The sequence below is a fragment of the Melospiza georgiana genome, unplaced genomic scaffold, assembly GCF_028018845.1.
Source record: "Melospiza georgiana isolate bMelGeo1 unplaced genomic scaffold, bMelGeo1.pri scaffold_29, whole genome shotgun sequence".
NCBI classification, from domain to species: Eukaryota; Metazoa; Chordata; class Aves; order Passeriformes; family Passerellidae; genus Melospiza; species Melospiza georgiana.
Genome location: NW_026652215.1, coordinates 153049 through 179027, shown reverse-complemented (window position 1 = coordinate 179027; position 25979 = coordinate 153049). Strand labels below are relative to the sequence as shown.

Sequence of the window (25979 nt, the reverse complement as noted above, 5' to 3'; positions counted from 1 at the left end):
TCTTCTTTCAGAAACTGGACCATCACCATCTGGGGATACTCCTTTGAGATACATCCTGAGAAACTAAGATCACAATAGTGTATAGAATCATGATGTAATAATATGGAATAAAAATTGCTGATGAGTAAAAAAATTGGAAATAGAAACTGCTGAAAAAGCTGATGAGTACCCCGATAAATACCCGTGACTCTCAATTATTAGTGTGCAGTTGGAGAGAAAACTTCCCCCACTGTACCCAGCGCTGTATTGCTCATACTTTACCATATTAAATAATAAATTGATTGCTGCTTGAACATTGGCCTAGTCAAGCTTCTTGTTCATAACAGAGCCATTTTCTGTCCTGACTGCAAACTTTCCTCCTTCAGTGCCACTGCCAGAGATCATCCCTCTGTCAGCTTGGCACTGTGCCTGCTGCATCCTTGTCCCTGTCCCTTGCATCAGCTCCTGCACATCATCAGGACTCAGTGTCCCACATCATGAACAGAGAGAGCTGTGTCAGGAGAGCAAGGAGTGCATTTTCTTGGCCTTTTTAACAGACACAAGAAGCATGAGTCCAAATAACTTCGTTGTTTGTTCCTGCCCTCCTTTTAGATAACTCTTTTCTGCTTTAATGTGAAAGCCTCTTTTCCGACATGGATGGAATTATCTGGAATTGGCAGTTGATTAAGCTGTCAGGTACCATGGGAGTTTTCTCTTGTCTCTGATGAGAATTTGGTGAATTTTCCATTGGTCACTTGGTGGTGTCACCATGGGCTGAGCTCAGCGGCCGACTCTGCTGTCCCCAGGAGATGCATTGGGATGCCAAGTCCCGCACGGCTGGAATTCGGGGTTGGGCGGGCTCGGAGCGCCCGGAGCCTGGGCCCGTGAGGAGCTGCTGCTGGTGCTGGCTGTGCTCAGCCCGCTGTGCCGAGCAGCCGCGGCCATGGAGACACAGGCGGGAGCTGTGGCCGAGGCCGGCAGGCGGCCCGGGCCGGCTCGCAGCTGCGAGGACGCCGGCAGCCTGTGCCCTGAGGCCGAGGCCGTGGCGGGCGCTTTGCGGGCAGGGCTTTTCCGAGCCGGCCGCAATGTGCTGCCTCCGGTGTGGGCCCGGCCGCGGCAGAGGCAGGCGGGAGCGCGGCGGGGCCGGCAGTGGCGGGGCCGGCAGCGGCGGGGCCGGCAGCGGCGGGGCCGGCAGCGGCGGGGCCGGCAGCGGCGGGGCGGACAGAGGCCGCAGGGAGCAGCAGCCCGGCCGGGCCCGCTGCGGAGCGGCAGGGAGCTGCCGGCCACCCCTCGGCCGTGTCTGTGCGCACAGGGCAGGAGCAGAGGCAGGAGCCGTGGCAGGAGCCAGCCATAGCGGCAGCTCGCAGTGCCCAGGGCCGCAGCCGCAGCTCTCCCCTGCCGGCCACAGCAGCAGCCGCTCGCCTCCGAGGCACCGGCGCTTCCCGAAGACGATGGGCCCGGCCCCCAGCACGCCCTGGAGCCCTGCAGCGAGAGGAGCGCAAAGGGCAGCGCAGAGGGCGCAGAGCGAGGAGGAGGAGATGAGGCTCGCTCTGCGCCGCGCTGAGGCAGCTCTGCCCTGTCAGCCTTCACCTTCTGCCCTTTGCTTCTTTTCCATGAGCCCTGATCCCCATCCTTGGCCAAGGGCCCCCGCAGCCCTTTCCAGGGCTGCAGGAAAAGCTGCCTCAGTCACAGAATCACAGAATCACTGGCTTGGAAGACAGACACTTTAAAAATGATCGAGTCCAACCTATGGCCTAATACCTCAACTAAAGCACGACACCGAGTGCCACATCCAATCTTCTTTCAAAGGCTTGCAGGGATGATGAGTCCACCATCTCCCTGGAGGAGTCTGTCCCAGGAAGAACCAAGATAACACTGGGGCCTTCTACCCCCTGGCGCTTGGAGCTCTGGAAGTTTGTCTTTCTGCTTAGGCAAAGGCCATGGAAAAGGACTGGGAAAAGTAGTCCCAAATTGAGTAGCCTACAGAGCTCTAAATTGATGTGCAAGGAATACAGAAAAGATAGGAAAGAAAAAAAGGCAAAACCCAAATGCCTTCAGCAAAGTCTTGGGCATGAACACATAGCTGCAAAGGGTCTTCTCAGCCCTATTTCTTTGTATTTCTGGGAACCAGAGGAATCCTGCTTGAGCCTCTGGGGAGATGGGTTTGGGAGGTAAAAGTTCATGTCTTTTTTCTCCTCGGGGCAGCTCCTGTTCCTAGCATCAGCTGAGCCTCTCTCCAGTCTGATGCCTGTTCTGATTGTTGCAGCAAAACAACTGATGGCAGACAGAAGACGCTGACACTTGCAGAGACGTGACTTTTTCCAGTGCCAGCTGGGAGTGGGAGTCAGAAAAAAACTCCTGAAAGCACAACTCCATTGGAAGATTGCCTTCCTTTTCATTCCGTAAAGAAGCTCTAGATCCATTTGTGAATTGTCAGTTGTTTGTTAAGGATGGGAAGTTCTCTTTCATAATTTTTTTCATGTGGTTTGGAAGTGGATGAGGCTCTCGTTCATTGACAAACTCCAGACCAAAGTGCCTTTGGAAGATGGTCCACGTGGCAGTTTTTTCCCAGCCATGGTATTGTGGATATAGGAGAGCAAGGGCAATGGTATTTGCAGCCAAAACCCAGCAAAGCTTGGCTCAGCCAAAACATCCTGGGGAGATAGAGGCCTCCAGCTGTTCCTAGAAATCAGCAGAGTTCCAGCCAAATGGTTGTGTAGCACTAAGTGCAATCTCTTTGCCTGGATCAGGGCCTTGCTCAGCTGAAGAAGCAGAAAGATCAGCAAGGAGCTCCCAAAGGCCCCTCACATCCTTTTGATTTTGCTTATCTTGTAATTTTGCAACTAAACATGTGTTTACAGTTGAGCTAATGAGAGGAAAGAAGAGTAAATAGAGGCTTTATGGTGGGGCCATGATATTCCACAAGAGGAATCACTGGTGTGCATTTCATTGGACCTCTCTAAATCCTATAAAAGTATTGTAGCCGTGATTTAAAATAGGTCGATATGAACCAACTTGGAGAGACAGAGACTAAAATGGCTTATGGGGTTTTTTTTAAGAGTGAGAAAAACTACCCAAAAGGTGTTGTTTTGTGACATTTTAAAATATACTACCTCAAAATTACCAACTGCAATAAATCAAGAGTTTAAAACGCAGTGTTTAGCTATATGAATAATTAAAACCACAAAAATGTGAAGATATGAATGCATGTTTTCATAAAAATAATGAAATTATAGACAAAAAAATACATGCCCTGAACTACAATACAAAGGCAGGTAGAACTGTACTTGAATGATCTCTTTTTAGATTGCTGGAGTTTTTTCCTTGTGAAGAGGAGCTAGGGTATTGCTGAAGGAAAGTGGCACAAGAAGGACGGGGCAGCGTGCCGTGCTCTGTGCAGAGGCTGCCAGGGGCTGCCCAAAGAGCGCCCTGCTGCAGCCAGAGCCCTCCTGGCCCGGGGCCCGGGAGCAAAGGGCCAGGGCAGCCACCTCCTCCTCGTCCTGACCCTGCCACCGCTCCCTGCTGCTGCTGCTGAGGGAAAGAGAAGACTCTCCTAAGGCCCCATGAACGAATGCACTTACACAGCCCTGGGGATGCCAGTGAAGGAAACCATGTGTCGCATAATGCATGTGTGACCAGAGTCACCAAACACCACCTAAGCATGGAATTGTTGCACCTCTCTAGGACAGGCAGAAATTTAAAGAATTAACTGGGGACTTGAGGGCAGAAGAGGCCAGAGGAGGAAAACAACTCTGAGGGGGAAAAACCCCACCATATCTGGAGGGGAAAACATCTCTGTCTGCTCAGAATTGGTCAAGGGAACATGTCTCTAATTCTCTCCTGAAAGGGATGATTTCGATGAGCTTTGCACCTCCAGCTGCCTTGGACCAGAACCAGGAAGATGCAATTGCAATTATGTAAATATTAGATAGATAGATAGATAGATAGATAGATAGATAGATAGATAGATAGATAGATAGACAGATCTCATTACTGAAATCTCTCTTTACTGTCCTGTCTGCTGCTACACACATCAGAACTTGGTAGCCAGTGCCCTGCTCAACTACAATCCTGAGATTGCTCTCCCTCTCCTGTTGCCTCAAAAAACCACACTCTTGGAGCATCTGGAGCATGTGGGTCCTTATGGAATGCAATCAGACCCAGAGCATTGCTGGGAACTGGATTCTTTGTGCATCTGTGCTCGGGCAAGTTCTTCTCTTGGACTCGACCGCACAGATGGTGCTGAAGTGGCTGGAATCAGAAATGCAGCCCAGCCCCTCCCAGCTCCTCTGAGCTCTGAGCACCAGCTGGAATGCAAGGACATTGATTTCCTGCTCAGTTCCCAAACACAACACATACTGATTCCCTGGGCAGCCAAAAGACACAGGAGTCATTAACCTGAAAGTGATGTTTTTCTGCCAGTGCTGCAAAAGGGCAGGAAAGACTGAGTAAAAGCTCCCTTGCTCCCTGGAGAAGGAGAAATTGCACAAGGCTTCTCCTTCTAGCAAACAAACAAATAAACAAAATATGAAAGTGTTACCTACTCCAGTGTCTAAAGCACTTGGATGCAGTGAAGGGATGTTTGGTAGGGAAACAGCCCTTGTGCTGAGCATTGGCTCTATGGTTCTAAGGCAGGGATCTATGGAAGTCTGCCTGAAGGTCCCTCATGAGCCCCCATTGTCCAGGCTAAAGCTCCCTCAGCACCTCCTCCCTGGCCTTGTGCTGCACCCCTTGCCCAGCTCCCCTGTCCCTCTGTGCCCACGCTGCAGCCCCTCCATGACTTTCTGCTTCCCAGGGCCCACAGCTGCACACAGCACTCCAGCTGTGGCCGCAGCGCTGCCCAGCACAGGGCCACGCTCCCTGCCCTGCTCCTGCTGCCCCACTGCTGCTGGCACAGCCACCGTGCCCTTGGCCTTCTGGGCCCCCTGGCCCCACGCTGCCTCCTCTTCAGCTGCTCACGGCCGCCAGCCCTGCGTCCTTTGGGCCCACGCAGCTCCCCAGCCACAAAGGTGCCCATTGCACTTCAGATACTGCAGGCACCATTGCAAGATGGCCTTCCTGTTCTACAACGATATCTTCTAAGTAGATATCATAAAGTTTGATAGGAATAGAATTCTAAGGGACTCTGACTAAATTAAAATGGTCTAATTCAACTGTACAGGAAATTGCTCCTATGTAAATATTCCACCCTATCTGCTGTCAGCAAGCAAGGTTCTCTCTTCAAAACTAGGTTTGTAGTTCTTCAAAGCTCTGATATAGAAATTTAAAATATCCATTTCGCACTTTGTTATTTTTCTTCAGGCATGAAAATGTATTTTCTTTTGGCCTTCCTAGCTGGCCCTCTACACTCTACTGCTACTGGCCCAGCTCACATCATGTTCTACAATTCTTAAACACCAGGAACTTGAAATGTTCCTTTCTCACTCACCTCAGGATCTTCAGCACTGCTGAATACACGCTTCAGGTGACCTGTAGTGGGAAGGGAAAATGAACCAGATGCTGTCAGAAAACTGCCTGGGCTGCTGAATCCCACAGAACAAGTCAACCCAAACAGAGATGATTTCCCGTTTCACAACATCCTTCCAGCAGACACATTTCATTCACACAGCCAGCAAGGGATCAGGACAATATTCTTGCTTGTGCCTACACTTCAGCCTGTTTTGCCAGTAAATGAATACAAATATGACCAAGAAAATGCAAATTGTTCTTTAACACTCAGTGCTCCTGTTCTACCAAAGACATAAAACAGCTTCTGAAATCCTCTCCTTGAGGTTCTTTTTTTTTTTTAATCAGTTGCATGCACCAGTTCTCATTAACTTGCTTGAAACAGTTGCTCAGAAAAGCTTCCCTAAAATCCCCCTGAGCTGTGGCAGACACTCACTGCTTTGGAGTTTGCATTTCCTTGCAAAGGGAATCACTATTTTAGTACTTTGAAAAAGGTCAAGTTAGACAGTCAAATCCTTTCATGACAAAATTTAAAAATAAATGAGCTTTCTCTGATATCTGGGAACAACTGCAGAGTTTTTAGAAGGCCTTCCAAGAAGCTCTGCCAGTCTACAATCTCAAAGGTGTCTTGCTTGTCCCAGCAAACTGAGGAAATGACAGACTCTGCTGCCACAGACTCTCCCCTGGAGGGAACGGAAGCCCTGCAGGTTCCCCTGCAAATGCTGCCCCTGTGGCTACAGACACCCCCTTTTTAGCTGAACGTCATGACAGGAGCTATACCACACCAGTGGCATCCTAATGCTCTTTCCCTTTCAAAATCAGTAACTCAGCCACCAGCAGGAAGACATACAAAAGCCAGGTTAGGATACACCCTAACCTAAGTAAAATGGAAAACTCTACTTATGTGCAAAGTGTGTAACATAATACGCGGAAAAACAAACACCATAAGCAGCAAAAGCTGCTGTGGCCAGATGGTGGATCATATTCCCAGAGCTGTGCCAGTCTTCTCCAACACTAGAAAAACAAACGGCCTCTCAGAGTGCAACTACCCACTGACCAATGCTCCAACCAGGAGGGTTCTCCTGATGTGAGCAAGGCTGCTTTGACACTCAGGCCTTCTGTGCACAAGGCAACCTTCTGATGTCACCACGACGATGTGGCAACCATGCCGTGACATCACAAAGCAAAGTATGACAAAGAAAAGTATCACAAAGCATGTTAGTCTGTGAATTTATGCAAAGCAATAATCAACCTTCCCTACAGCAAACACAAAAGAGCCTGGGAAGTTCTTCTCTGTCACAAAGCAGCACAAATTCCCCTCATGGGTAAAACCCTGTTGTTGAGGGGATCCAAGAGGAACTCCAAGAGTGCCTCAAGCACCTACAGCCTGTACCCCAGCTGAGCACTCAGATGGGACCCAAGCAAAGGAAACCAGACCAAGATAATGGCCCACAGTATTGCACATGTGAGAAATGACTCTCACTTTTAACATTTTAAAGGTTTAGTAAACCTTAACAAAGGACTGAATAAGGAAAAATTGCAGCATTGGGAGTCTCTGTGACTAGCAGCCACGTTCTCATCTACAAAAAGGGGTCTCTGCCTTTTATACCCTTAGCCACTCCAAAATTTTTGTCAGTCAACTCTTTCTCTGCTGTCCATTGGTGGAGATTACTTTCTTGCATCCTGACTGGAGGTCAGGCGTTGTTACACCCTGCCTGCTGGTCACAAGCCAGCCCTCCCCAAATGCCCTGACTACCAAGGCTGTTACAAGGGGGACTGGAAAGAGGACTATGGGAGGATATATTACAATACCATCACTACACATTTGAACATCCACATAACATCTACTTCTCAATTGTCAGAGCCAACCATTGCATTACTCGTCCAGAACACACAGAACCGGGAGAGAGGCCACTGTTGGCATCACAGCTGAAATGTTTCCTAACAAATCTCCCCACATATTTGCTCCTTTATTGGACATGCCCAGGGCTCCGGTGCGGGTACATCTCTGCCTTTCTTCCCCTTTGGCAGCAGTTGAAATGGCAGCATTTGCCCGCCAGCAGCAGCTGCTCCAAGCTGGGAACGCCACTGGCGGTGCTGATTTCCAGAGGCTTCTGTGTGCCAGGGGAAGCCAAGGCAGGAGCGGGTTGAACGGTGCTGGCGCTGCTGCTGCTCTGTGCCAGAGAGCCCCGGCTGGGCAGGGCACGGTGCCCACTGTGCTGCCGGCTCCTTCTCCTGCCACAGCTGGGCACACCTGGCAACAAGGCATGATCACCTGTGGGCAAGCCAAGGGGTTTCTGGGGCTGCACTGCTCTGCACACACCCAGCACACCTGCAGCACAGAATTTTACCCCTCAAACAGGTAAACCAAAGGGAAACAGCTGGAAAAGATTTCATTTCAACCATTCTTTATGCTTCAGTAGAAATTACCAAAATGAAAGTCACCGAGCAGGGCCCAATCCACACTGCCAGCTCAGTGTGAGAAAAGAGGCATTACTTTATTTCAGTGCTGGGTGCATGAGGAATCACTTCCCTGAAACATGCACACCCACGGGTTAGTATCCACGGAACTAAGACATTACTTTCATTACTTTTATTTATTCCTTTGCTCAAACTCACAGGCTAAACATTCTCACAAAGTGTTTGACATGTTTAAATCACTTCCCCAAAATTACTGACATTTAGAGTAGGGGTCTCTTGAGGGTCTCTGGTGGTCATGGGGTGAACATCCTGTTCCTCAATTTCTCCTTCTATGGTTAAGAGCCTTCTGCTTGAATGCATTGCAGCTACCTCCTCAGCAGGCCCACTGTCTTTATTCTCAAGGCTAAGACATCCACTTGCATACATTAACCACTGCTGTGAGGGAAGGTACGACTAAGCACTGCCTGTTAAAGCTTAACAAATTCACAATTTGTTGCAGGTCAACACTTCCCCAACATCTCTCATTCCTTCTCTGGGAATCAAACACAAGCATTTTGTGATCACTGAGCCCAGGGCCGCCTCCAACCCTGCTGTCACCCAGCAGCCCTTCTCTCCTCACAAACAGCAGGCCCAGCAGTGCCTTCCCTCAGTGGCTCAGTCACCAGCTGTGTCAGGAGTTCTCTGTCACACACTCCAGGACCATCCTGGACTGTTTGCTCTCCGCTGCACTCTGTTGCCAGCAGACATCCCCACCCTGCTCCACGCCCCTTGCAGGACCCTGCACCTGCTGTCCATGGGCACCTGGCAAGGGAGGCACTCACGGCAGAGATGCACCAGCTGCACTGGGCAGGAACCAAAACCCTCTGGCGGCACAGCTGCTGGCCTGGGTCTGGCACAGCTCTGCACGCCCCACTCCTCACGGGCTTTGGGCTGGAAATGCAATTGCACTTTCTGCCCCATGGAGAAACACCGGGGCTGCACAAACAATGGCCAGCAGGCCACATCCCAAAGGCACTGCAGCATGGAGCTGAGAAGGAAGAAGACCCTTCCCCAATTCCTAACCATACCAAAACCACCATCATTGGGACTTTTAATCTTCTGAATGTAGAGTTGATTCACAGGGTGACAAGGGAATCTTCCAATGGAGTTGAAGTTTGGTAGAGTTTTTATTCTGAGTCCTACTCAGACTGTTGATTTGAAAATTTATTTTAAAATAGTTTTTAAAAGGCTGTGCAGTCATACGGTTTTGTTCTAATACCAAAATGGCTAGATGAAATGTACTGGCATTTTAATTACATCCAAACTGATTAGTCTGTAAAAGCTTTCCTGCAGAATAGCCACTAAACAAGAAATGAAAATCTGTGGACTGTTGACTTTGCAAATTTCTACTAAACTTAGCAGACAATGAGGCATTTTTAGGTAGATCATAGAGCAAATTAATTCCTATGGATAACTTGATTTGGAGAAACCTGTTGATTTCAAATTAAAACTGCCAGCACATACTAAGTGGAAATCTGAATACTCACTTCCATAAGCTGTGAATTATTAGATAGTCATTGTCTGCTATATTAACAAAAATTAACATTCTGGCTATATTTTTACTTACAGTCAGCTCTTCAACACTCTGTAACACCAGAATGAGAGTTTGTAGCAATGTGATCCATGGGTTGGTGGAGCATTGCAGAAGGCTCCTATGTCAGCACTAAATGTTCACATTTACCATGGCATCACTTCTTGCCTTTAATTCCAAGCTACAGCTCAGTTCCTGCAGTACAGATTCACACTTGTAGTCTGTATTTGCAGCTGGTTCTTACTTCCCTGTCCAGAAAAAAATCATGCTGAGATCTCAAATCAAACTAAAACGAGGAGAGAGTCAGGTTCTGGATAGGTATAGCAAGAACTAAGAGATTTATTTGCAAATATGTTGAAGAGTTGTTTGTACATGCTGCAAAACCAGCAGATTAAAGACTTGCACTCTAACTTGCAAGCTGAGGTTTGCCTGTTCTTTCTGGACTGATTTTTTGAGGCCAGACACTGAACCTAATCAGTAAGAAAATCCAAACCACAGGAGTAGTTTGGAGAATATTGTAAATTATTCTGTCATGATGCTTTTTGCCTAAAAGTTCTGGCCATCATCCAATTGGAGTAATTAGAGGAGATCGAAGCCATCATACTGTGCCTGTGCACACAATTCCTTCCCAGGAGTAATCCATGAAGCAACGCTGACAAATCCACACCAGCAGCTGCTGCCACACAGCCATGAAGCAGAGAATATGTATTTCTGCTACACTAGGACAGCTGAAGATGCCTCTGCTGAGCTAATTTTAGTGACTGCCCACCACAGATGAGACCTTGTGGTCAGTCTCCAACAAGTCAGGGCAGTTAATATTCTGCCTAAATGAAGTGAGTCTAGCAATTCATAGACCATGGAGCCTGAGGAAAGCCAGCAGCTGTGGGAGATTTTATTTGTTTCCGTATCTTTCTTTTTACTCTTTAATTACAATCAATTATTTAAAGAATGGAAACTTCTGGCATGCCATTGGCTGGAAGGTTGGTCAGTCTTCCATTCATGACTCCTCTGAAAGCATCACCGCTGTGTTTTTATCAGTAGCTCTTCCATCATCATGGCTCACACAGCATTTCCTGCAGCTCTTGCTGGAGTCAGGGAAAGGCACCAGGAGAAGGGGGAGAAAGCTGTGTGCAGAGACTGTGTCAGCTGAAGAGACATTTGTTTCCTCTGATTTGGCTGAATGGCTGCAGGAACCTTGCTGGCACTGCTGGCGGGGTGGCCTTTGGCAGGGCTGGGCAGAGTTTGGGGCCCAGGATCCCTCCTCTCGGTGGGACACCAGGGTGAGCAGCCCCTGTCCCAGGCAGGAGCAGAGGTTCTGTGGCTCTGCCCGGGGCACAGGGACCTGCCACTGCCATGAGCTCCTGCCGCGGCTCCTCTGGGGCAGCTCCTGCTCTGCAGCGATGATGGGTGCAGCTGGGGGTGGCTGCAATGGAGGGGGGCTTCCAGTGGGCTCTGCTGGTCTGCCACACTGGAGCCAGCAGAGCTTCTGGAAGGAGTCTCCTCTTGTGAGCTGCTGGAGCTGGAGCTGGCACTGGCCACAGAGCCGCTGTGTTCATCCCTGACAGGCCCAGAGCACAGCAGCCTCTGGGCCTCCCTGCTGCACGATGGCAGTGAGCAGGCCATGGACCAGAGGTTCAGTATGGATGACTCAGCTTCCTGATAAACTGTGCTAAGAAAACCCTGCATCCCTCCTGCCAGATCTAAGACACTCCAAGAAATCTGTTGGCACTTTGGGAGCTCAGAATTGTTTGCATTTTGAACAATTTTCCTATGAGCTCTTTTGATGGTTTTTGTAATTTTGTGTTGATTCAGTTGATCTTTCAGAGAAGCTTTCCTAATAATATAAAACATGGTGAACTGTGGAGACCCTGGGGGGGGCATTCCCTTGTCTAGGGAGACACAAGAAGCTTCCCCCAAAAAGCTGTTAGACCCCATTGGCTCCTTCCCCTGTTCCTGTGTCTGTTCCTGCATTCCTGAGCCACACCTTCCCTATTCCCTGATTGGCCCCCATATCTTTGTACTGCCCCGAGATCAGGGTCAGCCCCCGGGCCCCTGTGGAAACAAAGTGAGACCCTCTGTGTGTGGCTGCTGGGACCTGAACATCTCCCTGCATGGCTGAATAAAACATCTGTGGAGATCATGCAAAGGTCCTTTTTGCTTCTTTACCCTGGACTATGCTAGCAGCAATTCAGACTGCTACAGAGGAGAAGCTGCAATACTGGCACCAAGAGTTTGGCAACTTGACCATAGGCACAGAGGGCATGCAGGATGCTGCTCTATGGATTCCTTAACCAGCTATCTCTGGTGCTGACATATTCCCTCCAGCTTCTGGCACAGCCAGGGCCACCTTTGGTCCAGCAGATGACATTGTTATTTGAAAAATTCGGCCCACACCTTGGGCAGGAGGCCATCCACAGGCTCTGGTCCTGCAGCCCCCTGCTCAGCTGGGGACAGTGTTCCCTGTGGGGAAGATGGAGCAGCCATCACAGGGTCTGCGGGGCTGCTTTCAGCAAGGTGGCCAGGTTCTCTCCCTGCTGGACTCTGGCAATTGTTTGGGGGATCTGGTGGCAAATTGTATGTAGTCCTGTTCATCCTACTCAGAAAACCTGACAGCTTCTATCATTCTTCTGCAGAGTTGGCACGCTGGATTTCTCTTTGCCCGCTGCAGGATGCAGCCCAGGCAGAACTGGTGGTGACAGGGCAGAGAAAAATTCACATCCTTCTTAGTGCCCTGGCAGATGGGGCAGCTCCATTCTGTCCCCATGGCCATGTCTGTGTGTCCCAGCAGCAGGGAAGAGCTGAGGACCTTGAGCTGCTCTCATTGGCAATCTTGCTTGGCCAGAGCCCAAGCTCGAGGCAGAGTGGTCCAGGCTCTGTCAGTGCCCAAACATAAGCAGAAAGGGATGTTGTATCACAATCCATTCCTTGGTGAAGGAGGTCCATAGCAGCCTCAAGAGGCACCTCAGACACTCAACAGTCAAGGCAGTAACATATGGACAGGACACAGATGGCAGTTCATGGCTGGGAGAGCATTCGTAGGCATATCCAAGGACAAATTTCCCAGGAACTCTCCACAGCTCTGGGATCTGCCCACCAGCTCTGTCAGAAGCTTCAGCAGAACAACCAAAGTCCTAAAAAGCAGCTCCCAGACACTTTTCCTACCATCCTGCCTGAGTAGCTGGGTTGCTTGTTGCAAAACACTCTTTTTCTCCTCTTCCCCAATGCCCTGTGGACACTTGCAGCCAAAATAAAAAGCTCCTGGCCTTCTGTGTGATGTGATAATACAGTTTTTATATTTCCATGCTGGGATGAAAGAAAGCTGTGCTGTGGGTCAGGAGAGGCCAGGACCCACTTGGCCTTCCTGCAGGCTGAGGTGGTCCCAGCAGACATCCTGCTGCTTTTTTGGGGAATGTGTGAGGGGGAGTGGAGGGGGTGACAGAGAGGCCGAGATCATAGAGTGGAAACTCAGCTCCAGAGTGGCAGTGCAGACTCTCCCTGCTGAATGCCTGCTGGGGCTGACAAAGAAGGAAAATGCCCCAATAACAGCCCGGTGGCACTGTGTCTCAGGGACAGGTACAGGGAGGTGACAACAAACAGCAGCATGGCCCGGTCTCACAGTTTCTAGGAAGCAGTGACAGAGGGGCCTCATGTGCCAGAGATTTCAGAAAGGCTGTCTTCTTAAATGGCCACTCTGAAACCCCTCTCTTTGCCTCTTGGGTTTGTGAATGCTTTTGACAGCCACAGCATCCTGGGGCAACGCATTCCATGATTTCATTAAGCACTCCTTGTAAAGCACCTCCCATTGTTCAACTGAGCTGCCAGCCTGGTCATTTCAGAGGGTGCTGCCTTGGTGGAGAGAAAAATCAATCTTCTGCCTTTCAGGGAGCTGAAGGAGGAGGACTCTTCACCATCCAACACCTGGCTGGGTCCCATTCAGAGGTCCTGCTTTGTAGACTTGGTGAGGTTTGCTTGGCAATTGCCAGCAAGGTGAGAACATTGTTCTGAATTGTCCCCCATACTTCATACACAGTGTGTAGAGTAGGTATGTGCTTGCTCACCTCCATGTGTGCTCAGGGTCTGCCTTAATTTCTGGTTTTAGACCTGATATTTCCAATGTCTGTCAGCTGTCTGTAGGATCTGTGGGCACATGCAGCTGTATTTACTGGCAGCTCGGATATCTGACACTCATCTTTGAGTGTGGTGCCTTCATAATGCAATGTGCAAATGCAGAAACTGAGACACTAATGATGTTAGTTGCCAGAGTCCCAGTCTCTGCCCAAGCTATAATTCAACGCTGCAAATTATTCTGTAGACCTGAGCCTGTGTTTTCTGTTTCCTGGCTGAGTGCTTCAGCTGCTGGTGTTGCTTTTTTGAACAGGAGCACCTGACTCTTTTATCTTTATGACTTTTGCCTTCATGATTTGAAAGCAGCTCTTTATTTATTTTCTAGTAAAAGGACCTAAAAACAAAGATGTGGACATTTAAGAAGGGTTAAATAGAACACTTAATGAAATTTTTATTTACGCCTGCAGTAAGCAGGTCTGAAGCCAGAAATTGGTGCCAGAGTAAGTGCCTTTCTGTGCTTGTGGTCTCCTGCTCTTCTGTCCTTGTATGTTCCTCTGGACACAGTGGGATGTGTTGTCATTTCCTGGGACTTCTGTTGAAGGCAACTGGTTTTCTTTCCAAGGTGATTCTTATGTTTCCCCTCATGGCTTCCCCAGGTGACCAACCTCGGTTCCAAGGTGTCCTGCTCTGACATTGTCACTCTGGGAGAGCTCTCTGTGACCTTGAAGAAGGACATGGACTCTGAGGTGGATGAGGTTGCTCGGGTCCTTCTCCAGATGGTGTCCAACTCCCCAGAATTTGTTCAGAAAGCAGCCAGTCAGAGCCTGGGGATCATGGTGGAGAATGTGACTCCTGCACGAGCAAAGACTGCACTCATGGACATGGGAGTCAAGCAGGTTCTTCTTCTTTTAGTGATGTTCTTCACCTTTGTGTGTGGGGGAGGGAGAAGGGATGAGACAGACAATGGGAATGGTTGGAGGGAAGGGTCCTGTATCCTGCATCTTCTGTGGACTCAGTGACTTGATTCTCCAACCAACCTCACTTCTTTCCTCTTGTCACCTATTTCTGCCCTCCTGCAGCCCATCAGTTCTCAGAATTACAGAAGTAAAGAATATGGAAAGTTGGAAGGGACCCATCAGGACCATCGAGTCCAGCTCCTGGCCTTGCCCAGAACAGCCCAAGGGTCACACCAAGTGCCTGAGATTGTTGTCCAAATGCTCCTTCAGCCCTGTCAGGCTTGGTGCTGTGACCACTGCCCTGGGGAGCCTGTTCCAGTGCCCAGCCACCCTCTGGGTGAAAAACCCTTTTTCCTGATATCCAAACTAAAGCTCCTCTGACTCAGCTTCCTGCTGCTTCCTGGAGTTCTCCCAGCCTGTCAGATTTTCCTAGATGTGGTGACTGATGGGGAAGGGAAAGTGCCTGCAAAGGCCAAGGATGGAGCCTTGTGCTTTTGTGGGCAGAGGGGCAATTGCAATTGCAGCTGTGAGCAGTGTTTGGTATTTCACAGTGCTAACCACAGAGGCCCTGGGAAAACCATGTCTCCTCATGATGCCATTAACTTGGGAAACGAAGAGCATCCTTGCCCTCATGGAGCACATGGGGGACAATCTGCTGGGTGTGGCACAGCCTGCACAGCAGGTGCAGCTCCTGCCAAAGGAGTCTTGTATGACTGTCATGGCCTTAGAGCTCTACTTTCTATTCAAAGTGATGTTTCATGTTAGCCTTGAGATGATGAATCACTTTACAGGCACCTTCACAGGCTGACTGCCATGGGACAGTTGAAGCAAATGCTGCCTTAAATGTTGGTGCTGGGCCTGATAGTTCCCAAGAGACACTCTCTAGAACAGGACAGCCTGGCTAAACTGCCTGCCACCCTTTCCTCAGCTTTGCAATAGGGTAAAACATTCAGATGGATCCATTGCCAAGCCCCACAGAAGAAACAGGCTGTATTGCTGGATATTCTGCAACTTCACAGCCCACCACGTGTTTTCCCTGCATTTGTTGTTTTCCAAAACTCTGCAGATTTTAGGATACATGGGTGAAAAGAGCCTCAGTCCTGCTGCGGGTCTCTGTGGTGTGCATCTGCCCCTGTTCTCTCCATTGCCCTTCCTACTCATGGCATGGGTTGCCTGAAGCAGCTCCAGATTGAGGACAAGGTGAAGGCAATCATGGCTGAGCCTCACACAGAGGTGAGGGGGGAGCTGGGCCAATCTCTGCTGGCAGGAAGGGTCTTGTGGCAGCCCAGAGAGGCTGCGCACATTGCCAGGGAACAGCTGTGCCCTGCACGTGCCCCTGCAATGAGCTGTGCTGCTGCCAGTGCCCCTGGAGCTGTGGGGCTGCTGAGCTGTGGGGCAGGCAGAGGAGCAGGAGAGTGCATGTGCAGCTGAGCCATTCCTGGAGAGCACAGGGCTCTGGGCTCCCTGCTGACCCAGGGCAGCCCAGAGGCCAGGCTGGGCCTGTGCCAGCTCTGGGCAAGTGGCTCAGGGTTTGCCCTGGCCTGCCTCAGTGTCTGCCAGCAGGAGCATGTTTCCCTGTGCAGCTGTTTGGACATTTCCAGGAAATGTGTCCCAGGAATTATGGAGCTTCAGATGCTTTAGGTTTGCATGGTGGCCTCTGTTTAACTTTGTGTCTCCATTTTGCAGATCTGACTGGTTACCGTCTTACTGAGAAGTTTTCTTGGGACACTTCCGATGTTCCCTCACCCACAAAGTCCTTGCCTCCTATCCAGAAGAGCTCTCTGTCCTCCAAGCTCAGGAAGAAGCTGCCGCCTGTATGGAGAGTGTTTGAAGAATAGGATTGATGCGTTAGGCTTGATAGTTACAGATGTACATATGTTCTGATCTTTAGATGTAGTTTTGAATTATTGTGTTTTGATTCTGTCTTTAAGTTTTGATGACATGTTTTTAATTCTATATATTTCATTTTGATGATGAAAAAAAGTAAATAAATAAACAAAATTGAAAAAACCAAGAGGAGAATGTGAGACCAGGACCTGCCAGCCTAGAGATTATGGGAGTGCAGCTCATTCAGTGTGCCAGTGTCTCACCACATCCTTTCCACATTGGGCCTCTCCTCTTCCTCTTTGGCCATCTTTTCTTTGTGTCATTTGTGCTGCTCTTTGTTACTTAGCATTACAACAGAGTCACCTGTTGACCTGTTTGAGGGACAATGGATCCAAAAGATCCTGTCTAGTCAAAGGTTTTCTACCTAGGTGTGTTCTGTGCTCACCAAAGACCTGAGCAAAGAAACCAAGAGAAGTGTGCCCAAATCCCAAAGCTTTGCTCCTTTGCAATCTCCCACAGATCTGGCTCACAGGTGACTTCAATCACAATTGCATAGGTAAGAAGAGGTTGTGTATTTCACCGGGAAAAGATGCACTGCTTTCGCAAAATCACCCGTATATATATTTACCCGGGACAGCAGTGCAGCTGTGTTGTTTGCCCCTTGGTTGCAGAAGGATGAGTGCACTGGGAGGCCAATAACAAGTGACAAGGGTTCCTCAGATCTGCACTGCAGCCTGGGTGCCATTCAGCCCAGAGCTAGGGGATCATTTGTTCCCATGGACCAGTGCTTGCCAGTGGAATGAATTCCTGCACAGCTGGAAGAAGCAATTCTGGATTCAGCTCCAGCTGTTGGTGGGCTGCATGATCATTGACAATGCTGCCCTTCCAGAAATTATTCTGCAGTTTCCTTTCATAGTCATTTGAAGCTTTTAATCTTCACATTTCAATTTGCTTTGCCTTAGGGAAAAACACTTCTGGGCCCAGTGCAAACTGTAACCTTTTGACAGCAAAGTCCTCATGGTTGCCAGCCTCAGATGTTACACAATGTCACCTGGCTGCATGTGTTTGCTTAGCTCTGGGTCTAGTCCCAGCCTAGTAAAGCCCAGGCAGGGTGGCACGTTGCAGGAAAAACTGGTCCATGAGCTTCTGTGGTTGCCATCAGCAGCAGAGTGAATGTGCCCTTTGGGGATTCCTCTGGAGACAAATTTAGGGACCTACCCCATGCCACAATATTCTCTTAGATCTTTCTGAAATATCCTAGAAAAGGCTTTGAAACTTCACATCTCCTTGCACACCCACTGTTTGAAGAGGGGCATTTTTGTCCCTCCTCAAAGTCATTGCTCTTGCACATGAGAAACATGAACATCAACCAACAGGAATGATGCACGGTCCCGCTGCTGCTGCTGCAGAGCACTGGGCAGTGCAGACATGGGTGTTACCAATATGAGCACTTAGTTAGCATTTCATGCTCCTTCAAGCTGTCCATATCTCAAGGCTTTTTGTTTCAAAGCAGCCACTGCACCATCTCTAGGGAAGAACAGGAACTGGGAAACAGCGACTGCCAGCCCTGCAAGGGTGTAGGGGAAAACGTGAGGTGTCTGCCTCAAAAGATGAATGGGAAGAGTGTAATTGCCAAAGCAAACGCTTCATTAGGATAGCAGGAGCAGTTCTTTACTGCATGTTTGCATGAAGATCATTTGGGATGTCCTTTTTGTATCTCATGCAGAAAAGGAGCTCTTAATAATACCACACTACATAAACCAGATTGGGATGCAGCTCTGTAGTGGTTCACAATGAAGCAGACTGCCTGCTGTGTCACTGCCAGCCTGGTGAGCCTGCGAGGGACCAGAGTGTATCCCATGCCTGTTTTGCCTCCAAGCAGAGCTTGGTTTTCCTTATTAGTGTGGAGTAAATACAAGAGTAATAAAATGGACAATTAAACTGGCCACTTTGGAGGATATGCTCATGCTTTCACACATCAGTCCTGTACCTCATGCTCCCAAGGCTTGTTACTCACCATGAAATATTTTAACAAAAAAACCTCAGCTCTCATGTTATATCTGAATAAAACTGCATCAGATCATCAAGAATTCTGCTGTCAGGAACAAGACAAGAGCCTTCCAACACTCACTTGCAGCTGTCCTGGATTGCTGCAGCCCTTTGTGCAAAGCTGCTGCAGACAGAGTGTTTGGAGTTGGTTTGGGCCTGTATGAAAGATCAGTGGAGCAGTGTGCAGGGCTCTCCTGGCAGGAAACTGTTTGTCCAAGCCCAGGGACACGGTGCCGGCAGGAGCGGAGCAGCCCCGCTCCCAGCCCGAGAGTCTGTGAGCTGAGCCACGCCGGGGAGACAAGGCAGCGAGGGGCTCCAGCCCAGCTGCTTCACTGCCCTGCCCGCCCCATGGAGCTCTGCCACGGGAGAAAGCCGACACCGGATGAGTCCCCGAGCTTCCATCAGCTGCTGGAACTGCTCCGTGACAGCACCTGTTCTTCCGAGAGAGACCCCGGCGCCTTCTTGTAACGCGTGTCATGGGGGGATTCTGTTTGTTAATAAACTGTTGGGGGTTTTCCACTTTCATCTATCAGTAATAATTTCCTATTGCTGGAAAGGGGTTGTTGGAACCCTTTGGAGGAGATGACTTATTGCACAATATCCTGTTTGAAGTTGTCTCAAACAGTGTGAGACAGATGGCTTCACACAGGAGCATCCCCAAGGCTGCTGAGGGGAAGGCACAGAGGAAGACAAACCCAGTATTTCTGAGGGAAACTCCTTGACACCAAACCAACATGAGCTGTCAAACAGCAGACCTGATGTTTCAAGATATGGGCCAAAGGGGAAACTTTTCAGTGTGTTTGGTCCAGGCTGGGTTATGCTCGAGGCAAAGGTGTGTCAGTGTGTTGGATAATACTCTTTTCTTGACCTAGAGATGGGGACACTGGGAGGTGTTTTAAAAACTTTTATTCCATTTTCAGTCTCATGAGAAGGGTGAGACAATACAGATGTTATAATTCATGCCATCACAATCAGAAGCCAACTACTTCCTAATTATAATACATTATAGGCGTTTCATGTCTATCAGCCTTTTTGCCATGCCATGTTGTAGATGCCTTAAAGCCAATTATTTGAAACTATTCCTCGTGGGTCCCACTACAATGCATCTTTCATAGCTCTGTTTTTCCAAAGTCTTATTTGCAAGGCCATCTATTGAAACTTTTTTTTAGCTCCATTTCTCTCTCAACAATATCTGTCCTATTCCATGGCATTTTTAAGTTAGCATTTCTTGTCTCAAGGTTTATATACAGATTCATACTCTGTGGGCATTCTACTAGGCCCTAAAAGCTTTCTAGATATCCATTTCCCACATCAGTGCACTTGGCTCCTTCTCTCCTCATTGTGGCTGGCAAGCACAGGAGCCCAGAGCTCCTGCAGAACCCATCTCAGCACTCAGTGGGAGCAAACTTGTGTCCAGTCCTCACCTGGAGCTGTGGTGCCCAGCCTTCCACCACACTGGAATGAGGAACTGTTCCTGCTCTTTCAGAAGGAGCTAAGGAGCTTTGGCCTTCAGATCAATTGTCTGCAGGCTCCTGCAGTGCCTGGTTCTGCTCCCTTGCCAGAGGCACCCCAGGCCAGGGGGGCACATCTGGGCTGCTGTGTCTGCCTCTGGGGCTCCCTGTTCTGGGCAATGAGGAGGAGCTGCAGAGGCTCTGCAGGACTGACAGGAGGGGCTTTGGGGCGGGCAGGAGAAGCTGAGGGACCTGGGCTGCTGGAGCTGCTGAAGAGGAGGCCCAGGGCTCCTCCTGCAACTGCTCCAAGGGTGGTTTCAGAGAATCCCAGAATCAGCAAGGGTGGAACAGGCCATGGCGATCATCAAGTCCAACCTGTGCCCTGACACCACTTTGTCTCCCCTGAGCCTCCTCTTCTCCAGGATAAACAACCCCAGCTCTCTCAGCCACTCCCCACAGCTCTTGTGCTCCAGACCCCTCCCCAGTCTTGTTGCCCTTCTCTGGACACGCTCCAGCCCTTCCATGTCCTTCCTAAATTGGGGGCACCAGAACTACAAACAGCACTTGAGGCGCTGCCCAAGCAGTGCCCAGCACAGGGGAACAATCCCTGCCCTGCTCCTGCTGGCCACACCATTCCTGAGCCAGGCCAGGAGCCATTGGCCTCCTTGCCCACCTGGGCACACTGCTGGCTCATGTCCAGCCTGCTGTCCATCAGTCCCTGCAGGTCCCTTTCTGCCTGGCTGCTCTCCAGCCCCTCTGGCACCTTGTTGAGGGAGGTGGGCAGGGAGGGAACAGGTCCAGATCCAGTCCTTCCTGAAATGTGGTGTTTGCTGGCACTGCCAGTTCCCAGATTTTGATATTTCCCTATTCTGGCACAGCCCAAGTGCAGCAACTTGCTGGCAAAGACAGTCAAAACCAAGCAAGGACCTGGTACCTGCAGCAACCCGATCTCGGATTTGCTGACACCGCCAGTACCCAGATCGGGAATGTTTCAGATGCCTGCACAGCCTAATTCCAGCAATTTGCTGGCAGAGAAAATAAGCATCTGGCAATTTCTCAGTGCCGGCACATTCCACACCAAGATCTGGCAGTGCCCACATCTGGCAATTTCCCTCTTCTGGCACCACCCATATCCAGAATTTGCAGGCAAAGAAAGCTAAAACCTGGCAATTTCCCCTTGCCAGCACTGCCCAATCTGGAGTTTGTTGGCAGCAGGATCCCAAGAAAGATGGAAGGAAAGAAGGAAAGAAAAGAGGAAGGCATCCAGACCCAGTCCTTCCTGGAGCCTGGAGCCTGAAATGGGCTGTATGCTGGCACTGCCAGTGCCCAGATCTGGAAATTTCCCTATTCTGGCACAGCCCAAGTGCAGCAATTTGCTGGCACAGAAACCCAAAACCTGTGGCAGCTTCCTGCTACTGGGTCTGGCACCACCCCCACATCTTGTGTTTCCTGCACCAGAACCCAGATTTGGAGATTTCTCAGTGCCAGCAGAGCCCAAATCTGGCAGATTTCTGTCGTTGGCAATGACACCACCCAGATCTGGTGTTGGCTGGCAGTGCCAGCGCCCAGGTGTGAAAACTTCCTGGTGCCGGCACAGCCCAAGTCCGGGGATTTGCTGGCACAGAAAGCCAGAGTTTGGAAATCTGCAGGTTCTGGCACCAGCATCATCCAGCTCTGGTGTTTGCTGGGACCGCCATTGCCCAGATTTGGAAATTTCCCGATGCCTTCACAGCCCAGGTCTAGCAATTTAGTTTTAGCTAGCTTAGGAAGAGAAGTTCCTTGGACTGTGGCTTTCCTTTTTCTTGGAACTGTTTAAACCTGCTCTGGACTGAAAACCCAGACAAACACCGGCAGCAGCTCACACCTGTGGCCCACCAAGCTCTGGGATGCTGCATTCCAGCGCCAGAGGGACTCAGGAGAGACCGAGTGAGCCAACTACAACCCACAAAAAGGACTTTCTGAATTTGCCATCTCCACCACTGTCAGAGGTTTTATTTAATATTACTCATTTTTCATGCTTGTGAATACTTTACTTGTTAAATAAACTGGGGTTTTTTCACTTTTCTCGAGGGAAGTCTTTTCCTGAATTAGTAGGGGGAGGGGCCATTTGAACTTGCTTTCTAGACAGACCCCTTTTGGAGATTTCCTCCCAAAATTTGCCCTAAGCCAGCACAAACAGTCATCATGAAAATTTCACCAGTGGCATAATTTCCTGATGGAAAATCTTTTGACAGAAGCTTGACCTTGTTCTCCATGAGAGATTCTTGGGAAGAGCAGACAGGAGAAGATTCCTGGAAAACAGAAACAGCTTTGCAGAAGTGAAATGAAAATGAAAGAAACAATCCAAGATGTTTTCCTCTATTTATTTCTATGCTCCCCTTTTCTATGTTGCATCCCAGTAATTCCAGATGCACTGCACCTCTAAGATTGGTGACTTAGTGATTTTTAGACACACTAAAATCCCATGAGCCACACACAGTTTTCCTTCCCCTGTTTTTACTGGAAAGCAACACTGGAGGTGTAAGTGCAGTGCTGGGGTCAGGTAGGAATCCTACCCCAAGGGAAGGCGGCCCGACAGTGTTTGACGCTCAGCAAGGACAATGCACAGCAGCAAGCGAGGGGATTGCTGTGCCGGAGTGCAGGAGTCAGGGCTCTGCATCTGGGCCCAGCACTGCAAAGTTCCCGTGTTTGGGCAGACGGAGGGGCTGTCCCCGGGGCGCGCGGGGCTCGAACGTGGGGCTCGTGGGGCGAGCGGGGAACGGACACGGGGACGAACGGCCCCGGTGCTTCAGTTGCAGCGGCGGCAGCGGCGGCAGCAGCAAAGAGATATTTTGAATACTCTCTTTCTTTCTCTCTTTCTTGCTCTCTCTCTCCCTTTCCCGCTGTCGGGCACCCTTCTCTCGGGGTCCCTTGCCCGGCGTCCCTCCCCTCTCCCCGCCTCCCTCTCCCCTGCCGGGCCGGGCCATGCCCCCGGCCCGCCCCCGGCCCCGGGCGGGGCTGCCCCGTGCCCGGCCCCGGCCGTCCCGCCGCGGTCTCGCCTCCGCCCGGCTCTGGCCGTGCTGGCGGTGGCGCTGCTGGGCGGGCATCAGTGCCTGGGGCGGGGGCGGCATCGCCGCCTTTTGCCTCCGCCTGGCCCGACCCCGGCCCCAGACCCGACCCCGGCCCCGCCCCCGCCCCCGACCACAGCCCCGGTCCCGACCCCGGCCCCGGCCCCGGCCCCGGCCCCGGCCCCGGCTCCTCCCGGGGCCCGCGGAGCACACAGGCGGCGCGGCCGCTCCCGCCGCCTCCGCTGCGGCTTCCCCGGCCCGAGCTCCGCCGCTCGGCAGCGCGGCCGCCGGCCCCGAGCCTCCCGTGCCGCGTTCCCGGGAGCGAACGCCTGGGCATGGCCGGCCCGGGGCAGGTGAGGGGCGCTCGGGGGTCGTTGCTGGCCCCGGGCCGAGCGCTGACAGCCGCGTCCCGCCCGCAGGGACGGCGCAGGAGGCCCTGCTGGAGCGGTACCGGCTGGGATCGCTGCTGGGGCGCGGCGGCTTCGGCAGAGTCTTCGCAGCCACGCGGGTCTCGGACGGCGCCCCGGTGAGCGGCGGGGCCGGCGGCGGGCGCAGGAGGAGGGGATGGAGGAGGAGGGCGGAGGGCGGAGGATGGGGCTCGCAGTGCGGGCGGCGAGCTCACCCCGCTGCTGCCCTTGGCTTGCAGGTGGCCATCAAAAGGGTGCCACGGAACCGCGTCCGGCACTGGGGCGAGCTGGTGAGTGAGCAGGGCCAGCAGCCGGGGCTGCCGGCCGGGGATGAGCCGGGGCCCGGCACGGTGGGAGCTGCCAGGACGCCCCGAGGGAGAGCGGGCGTGGGGCCAGCGCAGGGCTCAGAGCATCCCGGGCTGGCTGAGGGCTTCCCCAGGCCTGGCACGGCATCGGCCCCACTGACGGCATCGTGCTCCTCCCGCAGCCCGACGGCACCAGCGCACCCCTGGAGGTCGTGCTGCTGGCCAAGGTGTCCACTGGCTTCCCCGGTGTGGTCCAGCTGCTGGAGTGGCTCGAGCTCCCCAACTGCATCGTGATGGTGCTGGAGCGGCCAGAGCAGTGTCAGGACCTGCAGCGTTTCATTGGGGCACGGCGATTCCTGCCCGAGGAGGAGGCGCGGGAGCTGTTCCGCCAGGTGCTGGAGGCCGTGCGGCACTGCACCAGCTGCAGGGTCCTGCACCGCGACATCAAACCAGGGAATATCCTGGTTGACCTGGACACCAGCCAGGCAAACTCATGACTTTGGCTGTGGCACCTACCTGCAAGACACAGTTTACACTCACTTTGCAGGTGAGCCCACGCAGGGCTGTGCTCCCGCTGCTGACATCTCATGGCCCAACATCTCCCAGCCCAAGCTGGCTGTGGCAGCGGGGATTTTGCTGCCAGTCAGGGGACTGAATCTTCAGCTGAGTTGCTTTACAGCGGGGCTGGGTGGGCAGCGATCTTCCAGCCCTGCTGGCAGCCTTTGCCAGCCACTCTGCCCAGGACTGGAGCAGCCAGCCCAACCAAAACCCCCGTGGGTGGGGATAGCAGAGAGGCGGGGGCGAGAACCAAAGATGGCCTCTGGATGAACCTTCAAAGCAAAGGTTGTCTTTGTATGTGCTCCCTAATGAAATATGCATGGTCATTAGCCCTGTGATAGATGTACCCAGTCATTAGTGAAACATGTCTTGACCTTTGTGTATTTAGAAGCCAGACAAGGCCATGAAATCTGACATCTGACCTTTTTTGGGGCTGTATGGTCAAAGTCAGCTCCCTTGGTTCCCCCTTGAGCCCTGGCCAGGCTTTGGGAGGGACCCAAGAGGAGGATGAAAGCAGATGTTGCCACCCTAGCAGTGCTGTCAGTTTGTTCCTTCAGCACTGTCAGAGCTGGGCCCTCTCCCAGTGGGGTTGGAGCCTCACCTGGGCCTGGAGGCACCTGCAGGAATTCCCAGTGCCCAGGAGTGGCTCTGCAGCCCTTGGCTGTGACAGCTTCCCCAGCTGCTGTGTGGGTCTGGGGGATGGTAAAGGCTGAGGGTAAATGCTACTGAATCTTTCTTAATCACTGCTGCAATCTGTGGTGGGGATGGTTGGGTGCATTGCTGAGCTGCTCCTTTTGTGATTCTTTGCTTCCCTGAACTGCAGGAAATGACACTGATTCCTTCAGTTGGAGTCTGTGTCTTTGGTGCTGACCCTGCCCACTGGTAAAACAAAACTGGCACAGTCTGGCCAGATCCCAACAAAATGTCACTTGTTCAGTGTCAATGTGAGGAATCAGTGCCATCAGAAATTGCCAGCTGGGAAGCCCTTCCCTGGAGTTCCCTGGCTCTGGAGTGGGCTGAGGTCGGAGCCCTGTGTGAGCAGTGGGGCAGTCGGGTAAAAGAAGCTGCACCCCTGGATGGCTTCAAATGCATCCAAAAATTGCACATGGAAAAGGAAAAGACCTTGTGGGTTTGGGCAGACGAGGGTGAATTTTATTAACAGCACCAACAGAAGGAAAAACTGTTGTTGAAATACTCCCACACAGAGTGACAAAAGGTTCAAATCTTGAGCTCAGGTTCATTTGTGCAAGTTAAATAATAATAGCAATAATATAATAGTAATAATAATAATAGTAATAATAGTAATAATAGTAATAATAATAATAATAATAATAATAACAATGATTGATTTTAATAGTTATATATAAGACAGTAATTTATATTTTTATCTATGTAATTAAAATTGACCCAGTGAAATATGGCTGACAATTATAATATGTCAGCTTTAGCTGCTCACTGTGACACTGAATACCCCACAGAAAAGGTCTGGCCAAGACCCAAATGGCAGTGGTAAGCTTTGTGAGATTGTATGCAAGGAATAAAGGAGGAAGGGATGAAATTGGCTATTTTTATGGGATTTGCTGATGCTGTGATGTGGAATGCTTTGTCTGTTACTGTGAAAAATGCAGTGATTAAGACTGCTGGGTTTTTCATATCCCAGACAATCCACAAGCTGCAGGACTGGTTGAACAGGTGAAGGAAGGGGTTGTTAAAAAAGCAGTTGAAAAAATGAGGAGATGGGAACCTGTCCCAGATTTGCTCCATGCCCTTAACAATGGCCCATGGGGAAATGGAAACCCCCTGCATGGCTGCACCCAATTTACACTAATGAGCTAAATCAATTATTAGAATAAATAATAAGTGATGCTGTTAAGATATCCAGTAGCACATGCTGTGAGC

At 51.0% G+C, this 25979-nt stretch overlaps 1 protein-coding gene across 1 annotated transcript; it reads left to right on the top strand.

The window, feature by feature from the left end:
* The first annotated feature begins 922 nt into the window (after positions 1-922).
* LOC131096326 (uncharacterized) lies at positions 923-24501 on the top strand. The gene is given in 9 exon segments (XM_058044665.1): positions 923-1078; positions 14137-14413; positions 16123-16250; positions 22719-22896; positions 22975-23336; positions 23457-23507; positions 23705-24015; positions 24017-24164; positions 24469-24501. Coding segments are annotated over 9 exon segments (1644 nt in total).
* Positions 24502-25979: the final 1478 nt, after the last annotated feature.